An 18,362-nucleotide genomic window follows, 5' to 3' on the forward strand; every position below is an offset into this window, starting at 1 on the left:
TCTCCTACTGGATAGCACACACGAGGCTTGAATTGTTCAGGGAAAATGAAGCACTAATGAAATTTTATTAAAGAGAAAATAGATTACCTAACCCTGCAGACAGCCTAAGGCATCTACTGTTCTTGTTTCGGATTAGCAGCTTTCTGAGAAGAGTGTCGTGATAATTTGTGGTTTAGGTTCTTTTGTCCTGTGCCTGTACAGAATTTACCTCTCTCCGTGTGTCAGGTTCCTGTGCCCTGCCTTTGGAAGAGAATTGCTGGTCTCCACTGTAACTTCAGTGCTTGTGCTCTTGTAATGGCCTAGCACAATCCCAGAGCAGGATCACCACTGCTGTAGAAATTTCTGAAAATAACTGATTGCTTTTGTTACTCAGTTACAGCTTGCTTTCGTTATCATTAAAAAATTTGTTCAACAAAGCCAGGCAAAAGAAATGGTTAAGAGAAAAAGCTTTTTAGGCCTGAAGAGGGAGAAGTGAATGCAAAAGCTGTGGAAAATGCTTCTTCACATGTGTAGACGCGGTTCACATTACAGAAACAACTGCTTTCATTCGTAGGACAAGAAGGCATTTACTGGTTAGCTGAGCTCTGGAATGTGTAGGTGTGGCTTCCAAAGAAGCAGGGAAGAGACGAAGTTCGGAACGCTGCATATTTGTTTTAGTTGTTTATACAAATATATAATTCCTGACTGCAAGAAACACCTGAAAAACAAAATTCTGATCTTTTTGGCGACTTGTGAAATCAGAAAAGGTAAAAAACCCCTGACATTCTTGTAACAGCTCTATGATGTTATAATTGTATGGGATGGGGGGGAATATATGATATGTGCATATTGAGGTAAGATACAGTGGGTTTGGTCTACTTCCTGAGACAATTTTGGATGTTTAGAATGTGGGATCCTTCTTCTTTTGGGCATATTTCTCAAAACTCATGTATGGAGTTAGCATTTAAGTTGTCGGGGTTTCAGTGACGGGAGGCAGAGAATTAATTCTCTTTTCTACTACAGAATAATCCTCATGAAGATTCAGTGGGGAAATTCTGAAAAGTTAGTATCATTGTAGCTAGTATAGGATTTTAGCAGTATGTTGAACTTTACACATTTAGTTTTCTTGTTTGCTTGTTGGTAAAATTTGAAATCCTCGGGCATTTCCAGTCCTTGTAAGTGTGTTTGTGATTACAACATGCTGTTGTTAAGTTACCTTGAAAATGAATTAATCAGAATTCTTTTTACTAAGGAATACATAACATGTTTGACAGGGTTAGGAGAACATTACAATACACATGGCTGCTCTCAAAGTGTAAAGCGTACTCACAGAGTAAAGTTCACTGAGCAGAGACTAATCCCAATGCCTGTATGCTAGGGGAGTGCCCTGATAAGGGTTTAGATTGAATGCAAAGTTCAAAGTTGATGTAGGACATGTGGTTTGGTCACTAACTAATGGAAGAAAAAGAAAGCAAGTGCTGTTTGATGTTCGTTTCCTAGAGTGGCCAAAGCAAGTGCAGTGTTGCCCCTACCACCATCTGAGCTGTTCAGTGCTTGACTTCACTGTATGTCTTGGAAGACGCATTTTAGTGCCTTGCCTTGCTCTCAAAAACCCTGGCTGACCTGCTGCCCAACTGAGCCTGTGGTGGTTCTGTATGAAATAAGTCTCCTGAAAACTAGAGCATCGGTAACTGACATGACTACAGTAATCTAGTTGTAGGCTGTCTGTATAAATAATTTCATATTGATATTTTACTACAAAGCCGTAGGGCATGATGTCTTAGTGGTGCCATTTAGGTCTGTAACAAACAGGAAAAGCAAGTTTATTCAGTACTTTGCAGTGTGACTCTAACTATCAACATACATATACTTTATGTCTGTAAGACCCTAGACCTGCTGAAGACTGGCCAGATCCTGCACTCCTCAGATTTTTTTACAGACCAGCAAACATTTTTCTCAATACACCACAATGGGAAGATCCAAAGCTAAGACTTGTGCTGAACACAAACATTTTCAGATCATAGAATAGAATCATAGAATGGTTTGGGTTGGAAGGGACCTCAAAGATCATCTGGTTCCAAGCCCCCTGCCATGGGCAAGGACACCCTCCACTAGACCACATTACCCAAAGCCTCATCCAGCCTGGTCTTAAAACACTTCCAGGGATGGGGCATCCACAACCTCTCTGGGAAACCTGTTCCAGTGCCTCACCATTTTCATAGTGAAGAATTTCTTCCTAATATCTAATCTAAATCGACGCTCCTTCAGCTTGAGACCCTTACCCCATGTGCCTGAGCATAGTTTCCAGGAGGATCTGCCCCATGATCTTGCCAGGCACGGAGGTGAGACTGACCAGCCTGTAGTTCCCTGGGTCTTCCTTTTTTCCGCTTCTTAAAAATGGGGGTTATGTTTCCCCTTTTCCAGTTGGTGGGACCTGATGAGATGCATCCGCATGTCCTGAGGGAACTGGCGGATGAAGTGGCCAAGCCACTCTCCATCATATTTGAGAAGTCATAGCAGTCCGGTGAAGTTCCCAGTGGGCCCCAGTACAAGAGAGACATGGAGCTGTTTGAGCGAATCCAGAGGAGGGCCACGAAGCTGATCGGAGGGCTGGAGCACCTCTCCTGTGAGGACAGGCTGAGAGAGTCGGGGTTGTTCAGCCTGGAGAAGAGAAGGCTCCAGGGACACCTTATTGTGGCCTTTTAGTACGTAGAACACCTACAGGAAAGATGGTGAGGGACTGTTTATGAGGGAGTGTAGTGACAGGACAAGGGGTAAGGGTCTCAAGCTGAAGGAGGGTGGATTTTGATTAGATGTTAGGAAGAAATTCTTTACTGTTAGAGTGGTGAGGTACTGGCACAGGTTGCCCAGAGAGGTTGTGGATGCCCCATCCCTGGAAGTGTTCAAGGCCAGGTTGGATGGGGCTTTGGGCAACGTGGTCTAGTGGAGGGTGTCCCTGCCCATGGCAGGGGGCTTGGAACCAGATGATCTTTGAGGTCCCTTCCAACCCAAACCATTCTATGATTCTATGATTCTATGACTTCTGATTTCTGTCAGGTTCCTTAAATGGTCTCTAACCTGGTATTCTCCTACAGGGGTGGTTCTTCATTCTCCCAGTCCCTGCCTTTGCCTTCTGTGACCTGGGCAGTGTGGCTCAAGCACTTGGTGGTGAAGACTGAGGCAAAGAAGTCGTTGCGTACCTCAGCCTTCTCCATATCCTGGGTAACCAGGTCACCTGTTGAACACTTGGCCTTGCTGCACTTCATGTAGTTCACACAGCCCCACCTCTCAAGCCTGTCAAGGTCCCTCTGGATGGCATCCCTTCCCTCCAGCATGTCCAGCTGCACCACACAGCTTGGTGTCATCAGCCAACTTGAGGGTGCACTCGATCCCACTGTCCATGTATTTCAGTATGGCTTTGTGGAGTACAGCTAGAAGATGTGAAGCAGCCTGTGCTGTCCAGGCTTCACTCCTTGATGCAGCCCCCAAAGGCATTGCAGAGGTGCTGTTGGAACCATGTTACTCTCAGAGCATCATTGCCAAACTGCACAGGCTGTCTGTTAAATGTGGCAGATCACTCACTAAGGGAGATTTAGCACTGATTGCAGTTTCTGAAATTGAAACATCAGGCACAATATACTGTATTAATCAAATTGGAAGTGATGGACAAATGAGTAAAAAGTCCAATAAATTAAAATATGATGTACGCCATTTGCCAAGGAAAAGGCGGCAGATACTGGCAATTGCTGCTAACATGGAACAAAAATATATATGATAAGTGTTAGTTTTACTCTTGCATGATCTCTGTCTCGCGTTGAATATTTTGATGCCCCTCTTTCCCCCCCCCCCCCCAATAGGAAAGTGAGAATACATAAAATAATCACAGTAGCTTTACAAAAGAAATAATGTGCAAAAATCCTTGGGACATGAGATTCAAATACAATGACACACACCCATCAAAATTATTCATTAGTATTAAAAGAGCTGGCTAGAAAACCTGGCTAAACCTGTGTCCTGTGTAAGTCAGGAATAGTACTTATGGCCATCCTTTGGGGATGGGAAAAGGAACTAGGGGAAGCTCTTTAGACTCTTTTCAAGTTATTTGATTCATGAGGTAATTTTTCCACTGTGGTATGCTGTATTTTAGAATAGTATGCCTGATGGAGTGTGTTGGGTTTGCGTGACAAGGTTTTGGTAGCGGGTGGGGGCTATGGGGGGGGGGGGGGGCTCCTGTGAGGAGCTTCTAGAAGCTTCCACAGTGTCTGACAGAGCCAATGCCAGCCAGCTCCAAGATGGGTCCACCCCGGCCAAGCCAATCAGCGCCTCTGTGATAAGAAGGGGAAAAAAAAAAAACCACAGTGGGGGGAAGATTTTGCAGCCAGAGAGAGAAGTATGAAGATGTAACACCAAGGTCAGTGCAGGAGGAGGGGAGGAGGTGCTCCAGGCACTGGAGCAGAGATTCCCTTGCAGCCCGTGGTGAAGACCATGGTGAAGCAGGCTGTCCCCCTGCAGCCCATGGAGGAAGGATGAGGGGGTGTAGGGATTCCACCTGCAGCCTGTGGAGGACCCCATGCCGGAGCAGGTGGAGGCACCCGAACGAGGCTGTGGCCTGTGGGAAGCCCAGGCTGAAGCAAGTCCCTGGCCGGACCGGTAGACCCGTGAAGAGAGGAGCCCACGCCAGGGCAGGTTTGCTGGCAGGACTTGTGACCCCGTGGGGGACCCACGCTGGAGCAGTTTTCTCCTGAAGGTCTGCACCCCATGGAAGACACCACGCCAGAGCAGCTCATGAAGGACTGTAGCCCGTGGGAGAGACTCCATTTTGGAGCAGGGGACCGTTGAGAGGAGTCCTCCCCCTGAGGACAAAGAAGCGGCAGGAACAACGTGCGCTGCACTGACTGCATTCCCCCTGCCCCATGCTGCTGAGGGGGGCGGAGGTTGAAGCCGGGAGTGAAGTTGAGCCTGGGAAGATGGGAGGGGTGGGGGGAGGTGTTTTAAGACTTGAGATTATTTTTCTCATTGCTCTATTCTGTTTTGTTTAGTAATCGATGAATCTCTTTTCTAAGTTCAGTCTGTTTTGCTCGTGATGATAATTAGTGAGTGATCTCTCCCTGTCCTTATCTCGACCCAAGTTTTTTGTTATACTTCTCCTTCCCATTGTGCTGGGGGAGGGGTGAGCGAGCGGCCGCGTGGTACCTTGCTGCCGGCTGGGCCTACACCACAACATGGAGGAAGAGTGTGGTCTATGAGCTACAATAGAATTATTCTTTTCTGTTGTGCATGAGAGCTTCTAGTTCATTGTCATTTAACTGACCAGAATATATGATGGGAGAACCTCCTCCTCCTTTGCATTCCTACCTGAGACTTCCATACACATGTTTTTGGAAGTTCAGATGCTCTTTTGATCTGGGGAAGAGTAAAGTGTGAAAATGTTCTTTGTATCATCTGCAGTATTTGCAAATGCAGGCAAATTGCCTACCTCAGTCAGACGTTGCAGTAATCAGAAATATATTTTAGGGAGTAGAAAAATGTGACTTGACAAGGGACATCTTACACCCTTTTGGAAAAGGTACTTGACCTTTTTTTCCTCAGTGTCCTGTTCCCTAGCCCTATAAGAACACTGAGGGTAAAGACTTTCTGTTTATTAAACATAAAGTATCAGTCTGCGAAGGATTACATGGTAATGAGAGGGCCTCAGCCATTACGAAATGTATAGTATTACATAATGACCTTTAGGCCAAAAATCTAGGCCAAGACTGTTGCAAACAAAAAGCATGTTACAAAGGCCCACAGTTCTTAATAAGCTGTACAAGGGAAATTATATAATTAGGGTACGTCTTTTACCTGCATTTAACCAGGTTTTCTCCCCTCCTTTTATGTTGTCAGTTTGATGTGAGTCTGCTATGAACCCAAGACGACATGAAGGGACAGAAAATACCATCTCCTCTCATCTATTTCTTTCACATAGGTGCTACACTTTGGGGTAGGTTTTAGCTCTATTGTTTATGAAAAACAATAAAGATGACCATTATTATGCATTTTTTCTTTAATAGTGGGAATGAATTCAAGCACTGTTTATTAATGGTAAATAATCGATATGGGGTAATGTAAAACACTTACGAAGCAAATGGACGACTGTTTGGAAGATGGCTGCATGGATGGCCATGGCCATCAAAAATGTTGAGTACCCAAGCTGTTACCTGCCCATGTTTCTGCCCCACGGCTTGGCTGGTGAGTGTATTGTGTTCAGAGGGCAGTAGTTGTCAGTTCGTACTGAAAATGGTTTGAAGTACATTGGTTGAATTTGCCCCATTGAGAATGCTGAGGAAAAATCATCTGGATTGCCCTGCCAGATGAGCTGGAGAGGGCATCAAAGTTTCTGAGAAGACAGCTGCAGCTGGACACTCACTACCAGCCTAACAGATTGTCTGACTTTGGCCAAGAAGGTCCGTATGATGATGCTAAGTTTATGCAGTCAGTTTAAAAAAGATTCATTTAAAATTGTTATTTTATGCCAGCAAGGCCTAAATTAAATGTTAACAGCAATCAGATGCACCTGTGTACATTAATTTCGAGGAGTCCACATCTTAATTACCTCCAGGGACTGGGGCAGAGCTCCCTGACACCCTCTGTGGTGTTGAAGCTGTTTCAAGTTCTGTCCTTCCTGTTGGTTGCACCATCATGCCCCTTTTTTTCTGTGATAGTACAACTGTGTGGTGCTATGTGAGGTTGTTGGTAACCCAGGTCATTGCAACATGGCACTATGAACGTTTTAGTGAGTAACAAACTGCAGCTCAAAAGGTTTTGAGGTTGAAGGTGGTGCTTTTGGAAATGCATTTGAAGCTCAGGTGCTAAGGTGGCGGTGTGCTGATTTGAATATGTAGGTGCTTACTCAGGATATCTACTTAAAATGATTATGAGGTCAAAGACAAGAGCTCTGCATTATAATATTAATTAAACAAAGTGAAGACCCTTGCTGTCCCAGAGACTCATGCTACAGAAAAGCCATGAAAGGGCTGTTGGCATGCTCTGTAGGAATGTGCTGCCTGCCAGGGCGGATTTTTTTGTCAGGGATAAGGAGGGGCAGAAATATGCATGTAGACTAGATTTAACTTATTCACTTGTACTTACACGCTTTAGGTTTTACAGAACAGGAAACAGTAACGGGGCTGTTTTCCAAGGATTGCATCCTCCCTTGTACTTTCCCACCTGGGGATGATGAAGTAATTTACTGGAAGAAAGGGGACAAAAATGTGCACAGCTACTACTACCAGATGGATCAGCTGGAAAGACAAGACCCAAATTACAGACATAGAACACACCTTTTCTACCAGAACATTTCTCATGGAAATGCCTCCTTGAAACTTAGTAACTTGACTGTGACTGATGAGGGCTCTTATAATTGTTATGTAGGAACGCAGCAAACTAAAACAGAAGTTGAAGTCACCCTGCGCGTAAGAGGTCAGTAAAACTTCAAAAGTGCTTGGATCACACCAGTGGAAATGCGTTTACACCAACAGATTTTCTCGTCTTATTTCTCACATGGAATCAAAATCTTCCAACCCAACAGAGTGCCTTTGGGGCCTGATGGTATTACCAGGCAATTCATTTTTTCTGGTGAGACACTGTAACATGAGTTGAAAAATTACAGTGCAGCATTTGTTCTCATAACCTACTGCACCGTGATTTCTAAAGGTTAACTAGGTAGTGTACTTGAATTTTAAAGCATTATGTGGCTTCTCAGAACAGTACAGATTCTGGCATTGGCAGTAAGTAATGATATGCTTTCTTCTGAAATCAAACACATTAAATTTTGTTCCCAGTTATGTTTATTCTCCCTAATGTTATTTCAAAAGACCAATCACTTCAAGTTAAAAAGGATTTTGAAACTAATAGGATTTTTTTTTTCTTTTTAAATCTACAGTTTGCTCTTACTATGCACTGGAATACCAAAAGACAGACACAGAAAGGACTCTGAAGTGCTATGCCTTTCTCACTTACCCAGCACCACGTATATCTTGGGCACAAGGCAATACATCCACCCAAGAAACAGGTCGGGAGGACACCAGGGATGGAGTTCTGTATTCTGTTAGAAGCGACCAGAACATTATGAACACAGCTGATCCTTACTACTGTCATATTCATCTCCCTCATGAAGAGTGGACTGGTGAATGGAAGATGCAAGGTAGGAGCGAATGGAAGTCTCTTCCTGCAGTGTTACTGAATGTAACAGCTGGTTTCAGAGCCAAATTGAATAGTTTTTCTACAGTGGGGCAACACTGGTAGGGATGGTAAAAAAAGTTGTGTCTTTCTCTTTGAAACTCATCTGTTACAAGACAGCATGTCCTAGAAGTAGGGCTAATCACACTTCTGTATGTTTGCTTTACTCTAAACATTTTTTCTGTATCAGTTTCACGTTTCAAGAGGTGTGCAATAATCAAACTTTACACTCTATCAAGAAAAGCATGAACTCGGACAAAATACATGGAAACCTTAGTGACGCTGTGGGTTATATGAGAGAGGGGAAAGTTTGCCTGCTGCTGTAGATGCATATGTTCCTTACTCAGTCCATTCCCCATCTTTTGGCAGAGTTTTATCAGTACCATTTGATTCTTTTTTTGTACTTCTCTTCACGGGAGTGGAGAGCAGCAAGCACTGTTTACATTACAGCAAAGAGCAGCTCATTTTGTTAGTTAAGGGAAAACAGGGCTATGAAATTTCAACTCTCTTTTATCCTCCTGCAATCCCAAGCTTTTACTGGAAATTCAGTTCAAGTAACTGGTACTTTTCAACCTCTCCTGTTTCTTAGGAAGTATTTTCTTAATTGGATCAATAGCAATGCGAGAGCAATTCCTTTGTGAGATGTGCACGGCTACTTCCATTGCCCTGGTTTCCCCCAAAGTATACCCAGACACTCTCAGTTCCTAATCCCCTGCATATGCTTCAGAACAAGAGTGCAGTTTTTAATTTACATACAGTAGCTTACAACTATGAAAGGTTTCAAGTATGGTATCATAGTAGGTAACAAGTCCACTGAAGTGTCTATTTTGTTAACCTGCCGTTCTGATCCACAAGAGAAAAAGGTACATGTTATTACATTTTCGTTTGAATTTCCCTGTGTCCTTCTATCCTCTCACTGGAACATTTTGAAAATACACTGCTTTTCCTTTTCCTTGTATAACAGCAATGTGGGGTATGGTTTTGTTGTGGTTTTTCAACCCAAACATCTGTTCATTTAGATCCACACATGGAAACGAAGCATGGTTATACCATGTCAAAATAACGTATTAGTTTCCTCTCCAGCAACTGCCAACCACAACAACCTCCTCTGTTTTTTCTTCCTTTGCAATAAATCCTTACTGTCAAACTGATACTTGTGCTATGATATTAATTTGTCTTATATTAGTATTTTATACATTGGTTATTAGTTCCACTTACCTGCTCTTTCCTTCCCCTTCCTTTTTTTTTTTTTTTTTAAAGCTATTAATTAATTGTAAGTGTTCCACACAGGTAAAGTACTTAAGCCCACCATAGTTGAAACGTATTTCTAAACAATTACAATCTTTTTATTCTTTTAATTAAATTATGTTGTAACAGCTTTACCCTTTTGCATTAAATGTGCAGGTATCTGTTACATTTTTTCCCTGCTCCCAACATGTGGCATTTCATGCTATTTTACACAGTAACTTAGACTAGGCTGAATCACTTTTATTAATGAGCCCCCCCAATTAGAGGAGAAATAGGCAAATGAAAACAAAATAATTTTCATAAGTATAGCTAATACCAATTAGAATTTTTGAAGTGTAAGAAAGATAGGTTTGATTTTAAAATCTTCACATGCTTCTGGAAGCACACTGCGATGTTTGAAGATGATATCAAAATAGTGAAATATGTTTTTACATTTGTTCATGAGAGTATTGGACTTAAAATTCAGAAATTGTCTAAATAACCTTCATAGTATTTTCTAAAGCAAATGGTAGAGGGTTCTTCAATTGTCTGTTTCAGACGAACTGTCTACTGTGGGAGGAAGTAGCATTGTAATTCCTTGTGAATACAGCAGTAACACTGCAAACACCGAAGGCTTCAGTGTTGTTTGGACGTTAACTAGAAATGCAGTGATCTCAGTCCTGGCCTCCTTCAATGGTACATCTCACTCTTACCAGCCTCGAGTCGAGATTAACCAAAGTGACTTTTCACTGATATTGGTTGATATTACTCCAAATGACAGCGGAGAATATCTGTGTAATATTTCAACACCTCACAACACAAAACTTACTGTGAGAACTTTGCAAGTTGGTAAGTTGCCACTCTTTCCATTTTGGAGGATGGGGACCAGTGAGGGGAATGCAGAGGCAAAGGGGTCAATCAGAAATCTGTAAAATGTTAAGAAAAATCATCTTGTGTAATTAGTACAGGTGAGTAAAAGAGATATTTTATTACTGTTGTCCCAGGGAAAAAAAAACCCAAAACCAAAAAACCCCCACCACATTACCTAAGATGTATTTATTTAAAGACTTGAAGCTTCTTTTTTTCAATCAGCAGCTCGTGTGGCAAAGGTCTCAAAATCAGTGGCTGCCCTTGGAGCTGAGGGCACAGGGAAATTCTCATAATCATGTCCTAAATGCTCTGCTGATAGCAAATACGGTCTTTTAAGGGAGCAGGCAGATGAAGGGAAGCCCAAAGATGTAGTATAAATTTGCCTGCAGAAGAAACCTTGCTGAGGAGTACACACAGTTGTTATTTTCAAAGCTTTAATTCTACACAGCAGGCCATTTTTAGACCTGGGGATATATATGTTTGTATGAATGCCTGTGTTTTTATGAACTGTAGTAAATTTCCAGCTGTGACGTCTTAGTTACAGTTATTTCATTGTCTCCAGTTTCAAGGAGACTTACTGATTAACTTTTCTATCTATTGAAAACTCTTACCAAAGGTTAAAAAAAATTTAGTCCAGCTTTCTAAAATTATAGTGCAAACAAATTATAGATTTGTTCAAAAACAGTATGCTGTTTGGGCTGCAGCTTCCTTAAATCTCAGTCCAAAGGGAGGAGAAAAAAAAAACCCATTCAAACAGTAGCACATAGGCCTTTTATGCAATTAAATGCAGTCACCTAAAAGGCTGAAAATTAATATAGGGCACCTCAGTTGGTGGTTTTTGTTTTGTTTTTTTTAAAGAAAGAAAACAACTTGAAACAAGCCAATAGGACATGAAAAATAGAGGCAACTTAGTAGAAAAGGGGCTAGAACAAGTAATTATATATTTTTTCTTCCTTTCTTCCCCCTCCTCCATGATAACTTAGTTTCAGTCTGAAAACTTGATGTTGGGTGTGTTTTAAACGGCAGTGGCTATATGCAACCTGAAGGAGGGGAGTTAGATTAAACAGTTAAGTCAGTCAAACAAACTTCCTTGCAGCTCAAATTCCAGCATGATCTTCCTTATCATATAAACCCAATGTTGTTCCTCTGCATTGAGATCATTGAACGCCTTCAAGGAGTTACACACTTAAGTGGTGCTCCTAACCTATGTGCACAAGTCCATCAGTCTCCCTGTACATTTACTGGAGACAGACACGTGCACCTGTCCAGTGCAGATACGATCTGGATCATCCTCTACAAATGCCTTTCTCTAGCTGCTTTCTGTAGATGGATCTTACAATAGCCATAGGTGACACAAATCCCCTCTTCAGTGGCTAAATTACTGTGCTGCTCACAGAATTTTCCTACAGGTGGAACAGAAATACAGAGAAGATACTTACCAGAGAGATTAGCATCCTTGCGGCAGCACAGACTGAAAGCAGATAAGCAGGTAGATACAGTAGGGCATAAGGAAATGAGCTAGATCAGTATGTTGGATAGTGGTCATAGCAAAGCAGCTGCTCAACCATCAGAAAGATTTCCATGGGCAACTGAAAAGGAGACTTTTAAGGGGAAAAGTGAGATGAATTTGCAGTCATTTCAGAGGCCTTATCCTGTGTAAAGAAAGGCCGCAGCTTAAAGCTGCTCTGTCAGACCAACTGGCAAGATGTAAACGTAAGTCTGCATGTAGAGACAGAGCCAAGCTAAAGGCGATGACTAGATTAAATGTTCTGTTTTGGCAGTTCTCTTTTTTGAACTATTTGCCAAACATCCACAGAGAGTGTCCAGAGGAGTGTAGAATTTTTCAGATTCTTTGGATGAGGTGCGGCAGTGGAAAGGAAGCCTGAAGTAGAAGAACCATACTTAAAGGAATGAGTCCTCCTGGTCTGAGTGTTGTCACATTGAAATTGGCTGGAGTAATAAGATGCTTGCTGCTGTGCAGAGATTTCTGTTAGATGGGCTATTATCTCCTGTGGAATCCGTTGTTACCACCCACCTCAGCATCTGCTGCTTCTTGTGCCCACCTGGACTGCATGGTTGCATCGTGAAGTTTAGAGAAAGTTGCAAAGATTTAGCAACAGAAATAGTGAAATCTATGGTCCAGGCTGGATAACGCTTACTGAGTTGTTCTACTGGAAATCAGCAGTACCGTTAATGGCACCAAGCACTGTACCTGGAGGCGGTGTTTACCATACTGGGCAGTTGAGCATTTTTAAATGGCGTTTGTATTAAGAAGTCATCAAATCATATTACATGAGAACTCATGGAATTTTATATCAGCACAGTTAAGTAAAATAATCTGCTTTCAGCTATTCACACTTAATTCCTTAAAGTATGACTTTGAAGTCTTATAGTATGGGTCAAATAACTTGAACATTGTTGTATTAGTAATATTAAAAGGAAACTGAGACATTCTCCCTAAATCACAGCTTTTAGCTTATAAGCGAAAAATCATAGCTCTGATATATATGTATTGAACAATAGTGAACGTTAATTTGCAATATAAAGCACTTCTGTTAAACTCTTTGGAATTTGTATTTTTAAAGAAAATTCAGGCAACACCTCGAAGATTGTGCTAAAAGTGATCATTGTACTGTTGGCGATAGCAGCACTAGCAGTAGCAGTAGCGGTCATCTCTGTCTGTATCAAGGTATGTACAATCTTTAGGGGATTTATTTTTAAAGGTACTGTTAAGCTTAAAGCCAGACCTTGAATGTTTGCCCAAAACATAATTTTGATTTTCATGGGTTAGACCATAAAAAAAGATTGAAAATGTAGGAGAAGTTTCACCATAAATTGTCCTCATTCTTGTTATTTTCTATCTCCAGAAGGCCCTCTTTAGTACATCTAGGTCCCAGATTACTATTTCAAATATAACCAGTGTCCAAGCTCACCAAAACTTCAGTGTGAAGTTATACTAATTGCTTTGTTTAGGAGACTTTTATAATTGTACGGTCCCTGATCTCATTTCTCTATACAGCTCTCCTTTTTAGTAGAGTATGGCATCTTTAAGTGGATGCATTTCGTTCTTGTGCATTTGTAATATACCGGCTCTGTCTTAGAGTATTCTGTCTCCTTCTTTTGCATTTGTGGTGAGTATCCTTAAAAAAGGAACTTTAGCTCTTAGTCCTTAGGGTACATCTTTGTGTCTGACAGTACAGCCCTATCCATGGAGAGATATACCTTTGAACTCCCTGGGCCTTAAGATTTTGCCACAGCCTAAATTTGGTAAGGTTCAGGAGACATTTTGCAATGGTTGCCATGAGGTTCAACAAGAACACACCAGAAAGGCAACTGTAAAATGACTGAGTCTCTATCTTTTTTCATTTTTCTCTCACTTAAGAGATTCACTTGCATGCTGCTTATTAGTCAATTTTAATGCTAACATGCTTTAGAGATGATAACATACTTTTGAGATGCAGCTGTTTAACTTTTTAAGCAAGATTCATTTATCTTGGGACCTGTTGAGACCTTTAACATACCATAATCAGAGGAAGTGGAACAGTTTACAGGTTAACTCAGCTCCGGTTACTTCGATGGAGGACTAGATGGAAGAAACAGGAATGTTTCTGCATGTGGATGCTTATTCTACTCAGCTGATGTTAAAATGGAAAATGCTGGTTTATCTTCATAGTGAGTGTGTCTTGTTCTGTTCCCACTAGAGGTTTAATTTTTACACATTTTTGTTCTAATGGCAATGCAGAAGAAGAGAAATGATGAGCATCCTGACATACCAGAATGTCATGGTTTAACTCCAGACAGCAGCTGAGCACCAAGAGGCCACTCACTCCCCCAGAGGAGGAGTTTTCCCCCTCCCCCCAGAGGAATGGGTAGGAGAATGGGAAGACAAAGGTAAAAGGGAGAGGGAAGTAACGACGACAGTACTTGGAATAGACACAAGGATTGATAACACAAGACAAACTGCGCCGCCCCTCCCCGACTAGCCCTCTTTTGCGCTGAGCATGACATCATATGGTATGGAATACCCCTTTGGCTAGTTTGGATCACGTGTCCTTGCTGTGTCCCATATCAGCTCATTGTGAAAGTTAACTCTACCCTAGCCAAAACCAGGACAGAGAAGAAAATCCCTCTCTGCACAGATGGATGCCAATGAGATGTGATTATCCAAGCAACAGTAACAAACAACTGAACTGACAGAAAAAAATATGTCAGTTGACACCTGTATGCGAGGAGTCGGCATGAAAAATTGGAACTTGAACATCCTAAACGGACAATGAAAAAGTTTCTACAGAAGAAGATTTAGTTTTGATGGATTTTTTTTTCAGTATGAGGAAAGGAGAAGGCTTACTGTTTTGCACTTCATTTAATTTCAAGCAAAGAAAACTTCTGTTTAAAAGTGGAAAAGATCCAAGAGAACACTCTGTTTCTGAGCCACAGGCAGTCCTGACAGGACAAATCCTTCCACAGCATCTCCTATGTCTGTCCTGCAGCTGGCAGACAAAAGTCCTTTGGCTGGTAGCAGTGGAAGCTTCTAAACTGACTGTTCATATGAAAAGAGATTAGTTTGTGCTTTCCTACAAAACTCATCCAGACCCCGACTAGCAGGACAAATGGGAGCTGGGTTATCTCTGCTTTAAGGGCTGTCCTCCTGCACAGGTTTAATCTGTGCTGCTTTAACAGTCTGCACATGAAAGTCATGAGGCTGTGAGGCGTGACTGGATTTGCCCTTGGTTTTGATTTTGTCAGAGATCTGCCAATTAGGATTTGTTCCAACATAATGAAGTCGGCTGTTGGCAAGATGTAATCTTTTATTGATCCCTGGGGCTTGGCAAAATAGAAATACAAAGAATTGAATGGAATACACTACACTACAGTCTCTTTGGATTTTCACTTGATGTTTATTTCTGTAAGTGCTTTTCTTTTCTACATCTGCTTTCAGTTGTGCCCGATTATATCAAGCATCTTCTCATATCTGTCAGCTTGGAGTGTACTTATTCCTCTTCATGAACCTGAAATACAATTGAGATAGATAGTACACAACTGTTAAAATTGGAAGTGTTGAGGGGGTTTTAGAGCAAGTTCACAAGTAAATGATAAAAGCTTATCTTCACTAATGCTTCTGCTCCCTGGTATTACCAGTTTGTATCTGAAATAGACTAGAACCAATCTAGCCAACCTTTGTGTCTTACTTCAGCTAACAATACAGGTTTCTTTTCCTCATGCTAGGCTATATATCCCTTTGATAGCAGATGACATCTATGCAACCCTGTTTCAATAGATGGTGGTGTTCGTTCTGAATCACGCACGCTTCCTAGAGTTTCCAGGAACATGGGTACTAGTAGTGGTAGACAAGGTATTTCTAATGCCACATTATTAAAGTAGTCTCTCCAGTGCTTTTCTCTCCCCAAAGGAGATGTGTCATGACTTTTGGGACAGCACTCACTGCTTGAACATGTTTGCTGGCAGCTACTGCCAATACTGCCACAAGCCCCTTTCGGTGGATATGACACCTCTGTGTGTACCATTGAGCTTGTCTTCTGACAGTGCAACACTCTGCTACAAGCCAGAGCTGCTCGTTTGCCAACACCAAATCAATCTGACTAATGAAAACAAGCATCCACTTTTCTATAACTTTGCAGATTTGAGACAGAAAGAGAGCACTAGTAAGATACAGGGAATAAACAGCACTCCTAAGACTATTTAAAAAAATAAATTACTCTTATGGTTTACCTATTTCAGTGTCTGTGTGATTCCATGGCTTTGTGAAATTGTACAAAGTGGGTTTTTTTCCTAGGTCTGAAATAATTTAAAGAAATAATTTAAAGAAATAATTTAAAGAAATAATTTAAAGAAAAATATGTAGAAATTTTTTACTCTTAAAAGCTTCAGAACTTATGAGCTTCAGATGCAATACTGCTTTCATCATGAATAAATATGTGAGGCCAGATCTTAATTTAGTTTTAACGTAGCTCTGCTCTCAGTGGTGGAGCTAAAGTAATTTATATCAGTTAAAGGTGACTTTATTGGTCCAATACAAAAGCAGAAATTGGAGTGTTTCCTCCCACAGAACGGCGGATACAGAAAAGAGCAGGAAGGTGTTGGGATCAAGTGTGATAAAAATACCAAAATTACACAGAAAAGTTTCTCTTCTCTTTCTTGACTGAGGAGCTGTCATCCCCCATAAAATTTATGTGACATTAAACATGGGAGTTTGTGTTACACTTCCAAATGAAACAGATAAAAGCAATGACCGAGTTCCTCTTTCTATCACTCCTACAAGTAACGACGCCACTCTTACTCACCCTGGTTGCCACGAGGCAAGCTTAGATAAGCAAAGGTTTCTTTCAGTTCCGCACCAAGTTCTTGGGCACCTTTTAGTTTCATCAATATTACTCTACTACCATTCTGCTCAAGTGCAAAATGCCACAAATATATTTCTAGTTACTAATGACTCCTCAGCACTTAAGTGTCTAATCACTAATATTTTCCTTTCATCCAGCTCTTCAAATCAATATAAATTCATTGAAAGAGCAATGTTAGAATATCTGGCAATCTGCTAGTGAAGTAATCCCCAGGCTGTATTACGTACATTATCAGAGGGAGAAAAAGATGGAACTCTTTAAGATCACTTGCAAAAACCCCCAAATCACCAATTCTGGAAACTTCTGGCTGCTGAGCACAGAGGTTAAACAACAACACCAAGAGGACAGAGATTTCATTTTGCCTAAGCATCAGATTGCTGTGCTAAAGGCTTATCTTACTGTTAAAATAAAGGGTAGACCAAAACTAAAAAAAAATATGTAGTAAACAACCGTTTATTCTAGTCCACATTCCTTTAAGAGATGTAAGAGATCTTCCTGCATCCACGACTGTGTATTAAACAGCCACATTTACCCCATGTGGTATAGCCATACCTTTTTCATGCCAATGTCTCTTGACTTGCTCCTCAGCTTATTAACTTGAGATTCAGCTATTTCAGCCCTTTCTTCAGCATCATCCAGATCATGTTGCTGTTTTCTGTACTTCGAAAGGTACAGGTTGGCTTGTGCTTCCTGGTGAGAGAAAACAGCACAGCTGATTTCCTACCGTCCACGTGGAAAAAAAGCTTTCCATTTCAAGCAGGAAGCAGAGTGCTCAGCATGAGTAGGTAACAGCTCTGTGGGAACCACTCGCCTCCTGGAGAACTGAGGCTGTTGTTTTACAAGGTTGATGTTGCCAGTGGCACTCTCTGTGTTAAGTGAACTGGGAGACTCTCAACATGCCTTCTGAGGGACGGAGGGAAAAAGTCTTGTTCCTTCCTTTCCCCCCTTCCCTTGCAAATTATACTGCAATCTTAAGATAAAATTGAATACTTTTTCTGATATATAATCAACACATATGCTACATATATTATTTTACTTATATTATAAATACATGTATACATACAAGGTTTATATGAATATAAGTAAAAACATTAATACACACAAAAAAATGTGTATTTGTACTAAAAGTTTCTATGGATTAAAGATTATGGGTTTAGAAATTAAATTTCTCAAAGGTAAAAAGGCCCAAATAGTTACTTACAGCTTCCTCTGCTTGGTGCTTGTAGCTCTTCACTTTTAATTGTAGCTTGTCAATCAGATCCTGCATCCTGGCCAGATTCTTCTTATCTTCTTCTGACTGTAACAAAACACCATTAATTGGGTTGGTAGTTGAAAAAGCACCTCCCACAATGCAATAGGTATGGGTGCCACATATATTATTTCAGAAACATACAGTTCAAAATACAAACAAGCCTGTGTATACAAGTGAAAAATGTCTATAGATTGATTGAAGATGTATGTAAGCCTGGAGGCTGAGGACTAAAAGAGAGTACTCTCCCCATTTATATGCATATAAATATAGATACATATAAACACAATTATATATGTGCACACACTTTCAGAGGTATACACGTACATACACACAGAGTTCCTCACTCAAGGGTGAGGAGCACTCTTGTCATTATAAAGCGTGTTACTATTTAGTGAAACAGATTTATGGGCAGGCTTAAAAATACATTATTTGCATATTTAACATCTGTTTTGGAG

The 18,362-nt window shown here is 41.1% G+C and overlaps 2 protein-coding genes across 5 annotated transcripts in view; one reads left to right on the plus strand and one right to left on the minus strand.

Annotated features, from left to right (window-relative positions):
• Positions 1–18,362, plus strand: part of HHLA2 (HHLA2 member of B7 family) — a 46,887-nt gene that overhangs the window by 6,502 nt on the left and 22,023 nt on the right. The window contains exons 1-7 of one of the 3 annotated variants that reach the window (XM_075767594.1): positions 586–746; positions 5,863–5,959; positions 7,117–7,437; positions 7,901–8,161; positions 9,982–10,272; positions 12,879–12,982; positions 14,036–16,026. In XM_075767594.1, the coding sequence (XP_075623709.1) occupies positions 5,896–5,959; positions 7,117–7,437; positions 7,901–8,161; positions 9,982–10,272; positions 12,879–12,982; positions 14,036–14,101 (1,107 nt within the window). In that variant the 5' untranslated portion in view covers positions 586–746; positions 5,863–5,895 and the 3' untranslated portion in view covers positions 14,102–16,026. Of the gene's footprint in view, positions 1–585; positions 747–5,862; positions 5,960–7,116; positions 7,438–7,900; positions 8,162–9,981; positions 10,273–12,878; positions 12,983–14,035; positions 16,027–18,362 lie in introns of those variants that run through there. The other 2 variants (XR_012837866.1, XM_075767583.1) reach the window with 2 other exon arrangements.
• MYH15 (myosin heavy chain 15) overlaps positions 15,172–18,362 on the minus strand; it is a 49,312-nt gene continuing 46,121 nt past the window's right edge. For both annotated transcript variants that reach the window (XM_075767510.1, XM_075767520.1), the window contains exons 41-43: positions 17,857–17,952; positions 17,208–17,345; positions 15,172–15,302 (exon numbers count right to left, since the gene is read on the minus strand). In XM_075767510.1, coding sequence (XP_075623625.1) covers positions 15,285–15,302; positions 17,208–17,345; positions 17,857–17,952 — 252 coding nt within the window. In that variant the 3' untranslated portion in view covers positions 15,172–15,284. The remainder of the gene's footprint in view (positions 15,303–17,207; positions 17,346–17,856; positions 17,953–18,362) is intronic.

Source organism: Balearica regulorum, chromosome 1 (assembly GCF_011004875.1).
Source record: "Balearica regulorum gibbericeps isolate bBalReg1 chromosome 1, bBalReg1.pri, whole genome shotgun sequence".
Lineage (NCBI taxonomy): Eukaryota > Metazoa > Chordata > Aves > Gruiformes > Gruidae > Balearica > Balearica regulorum.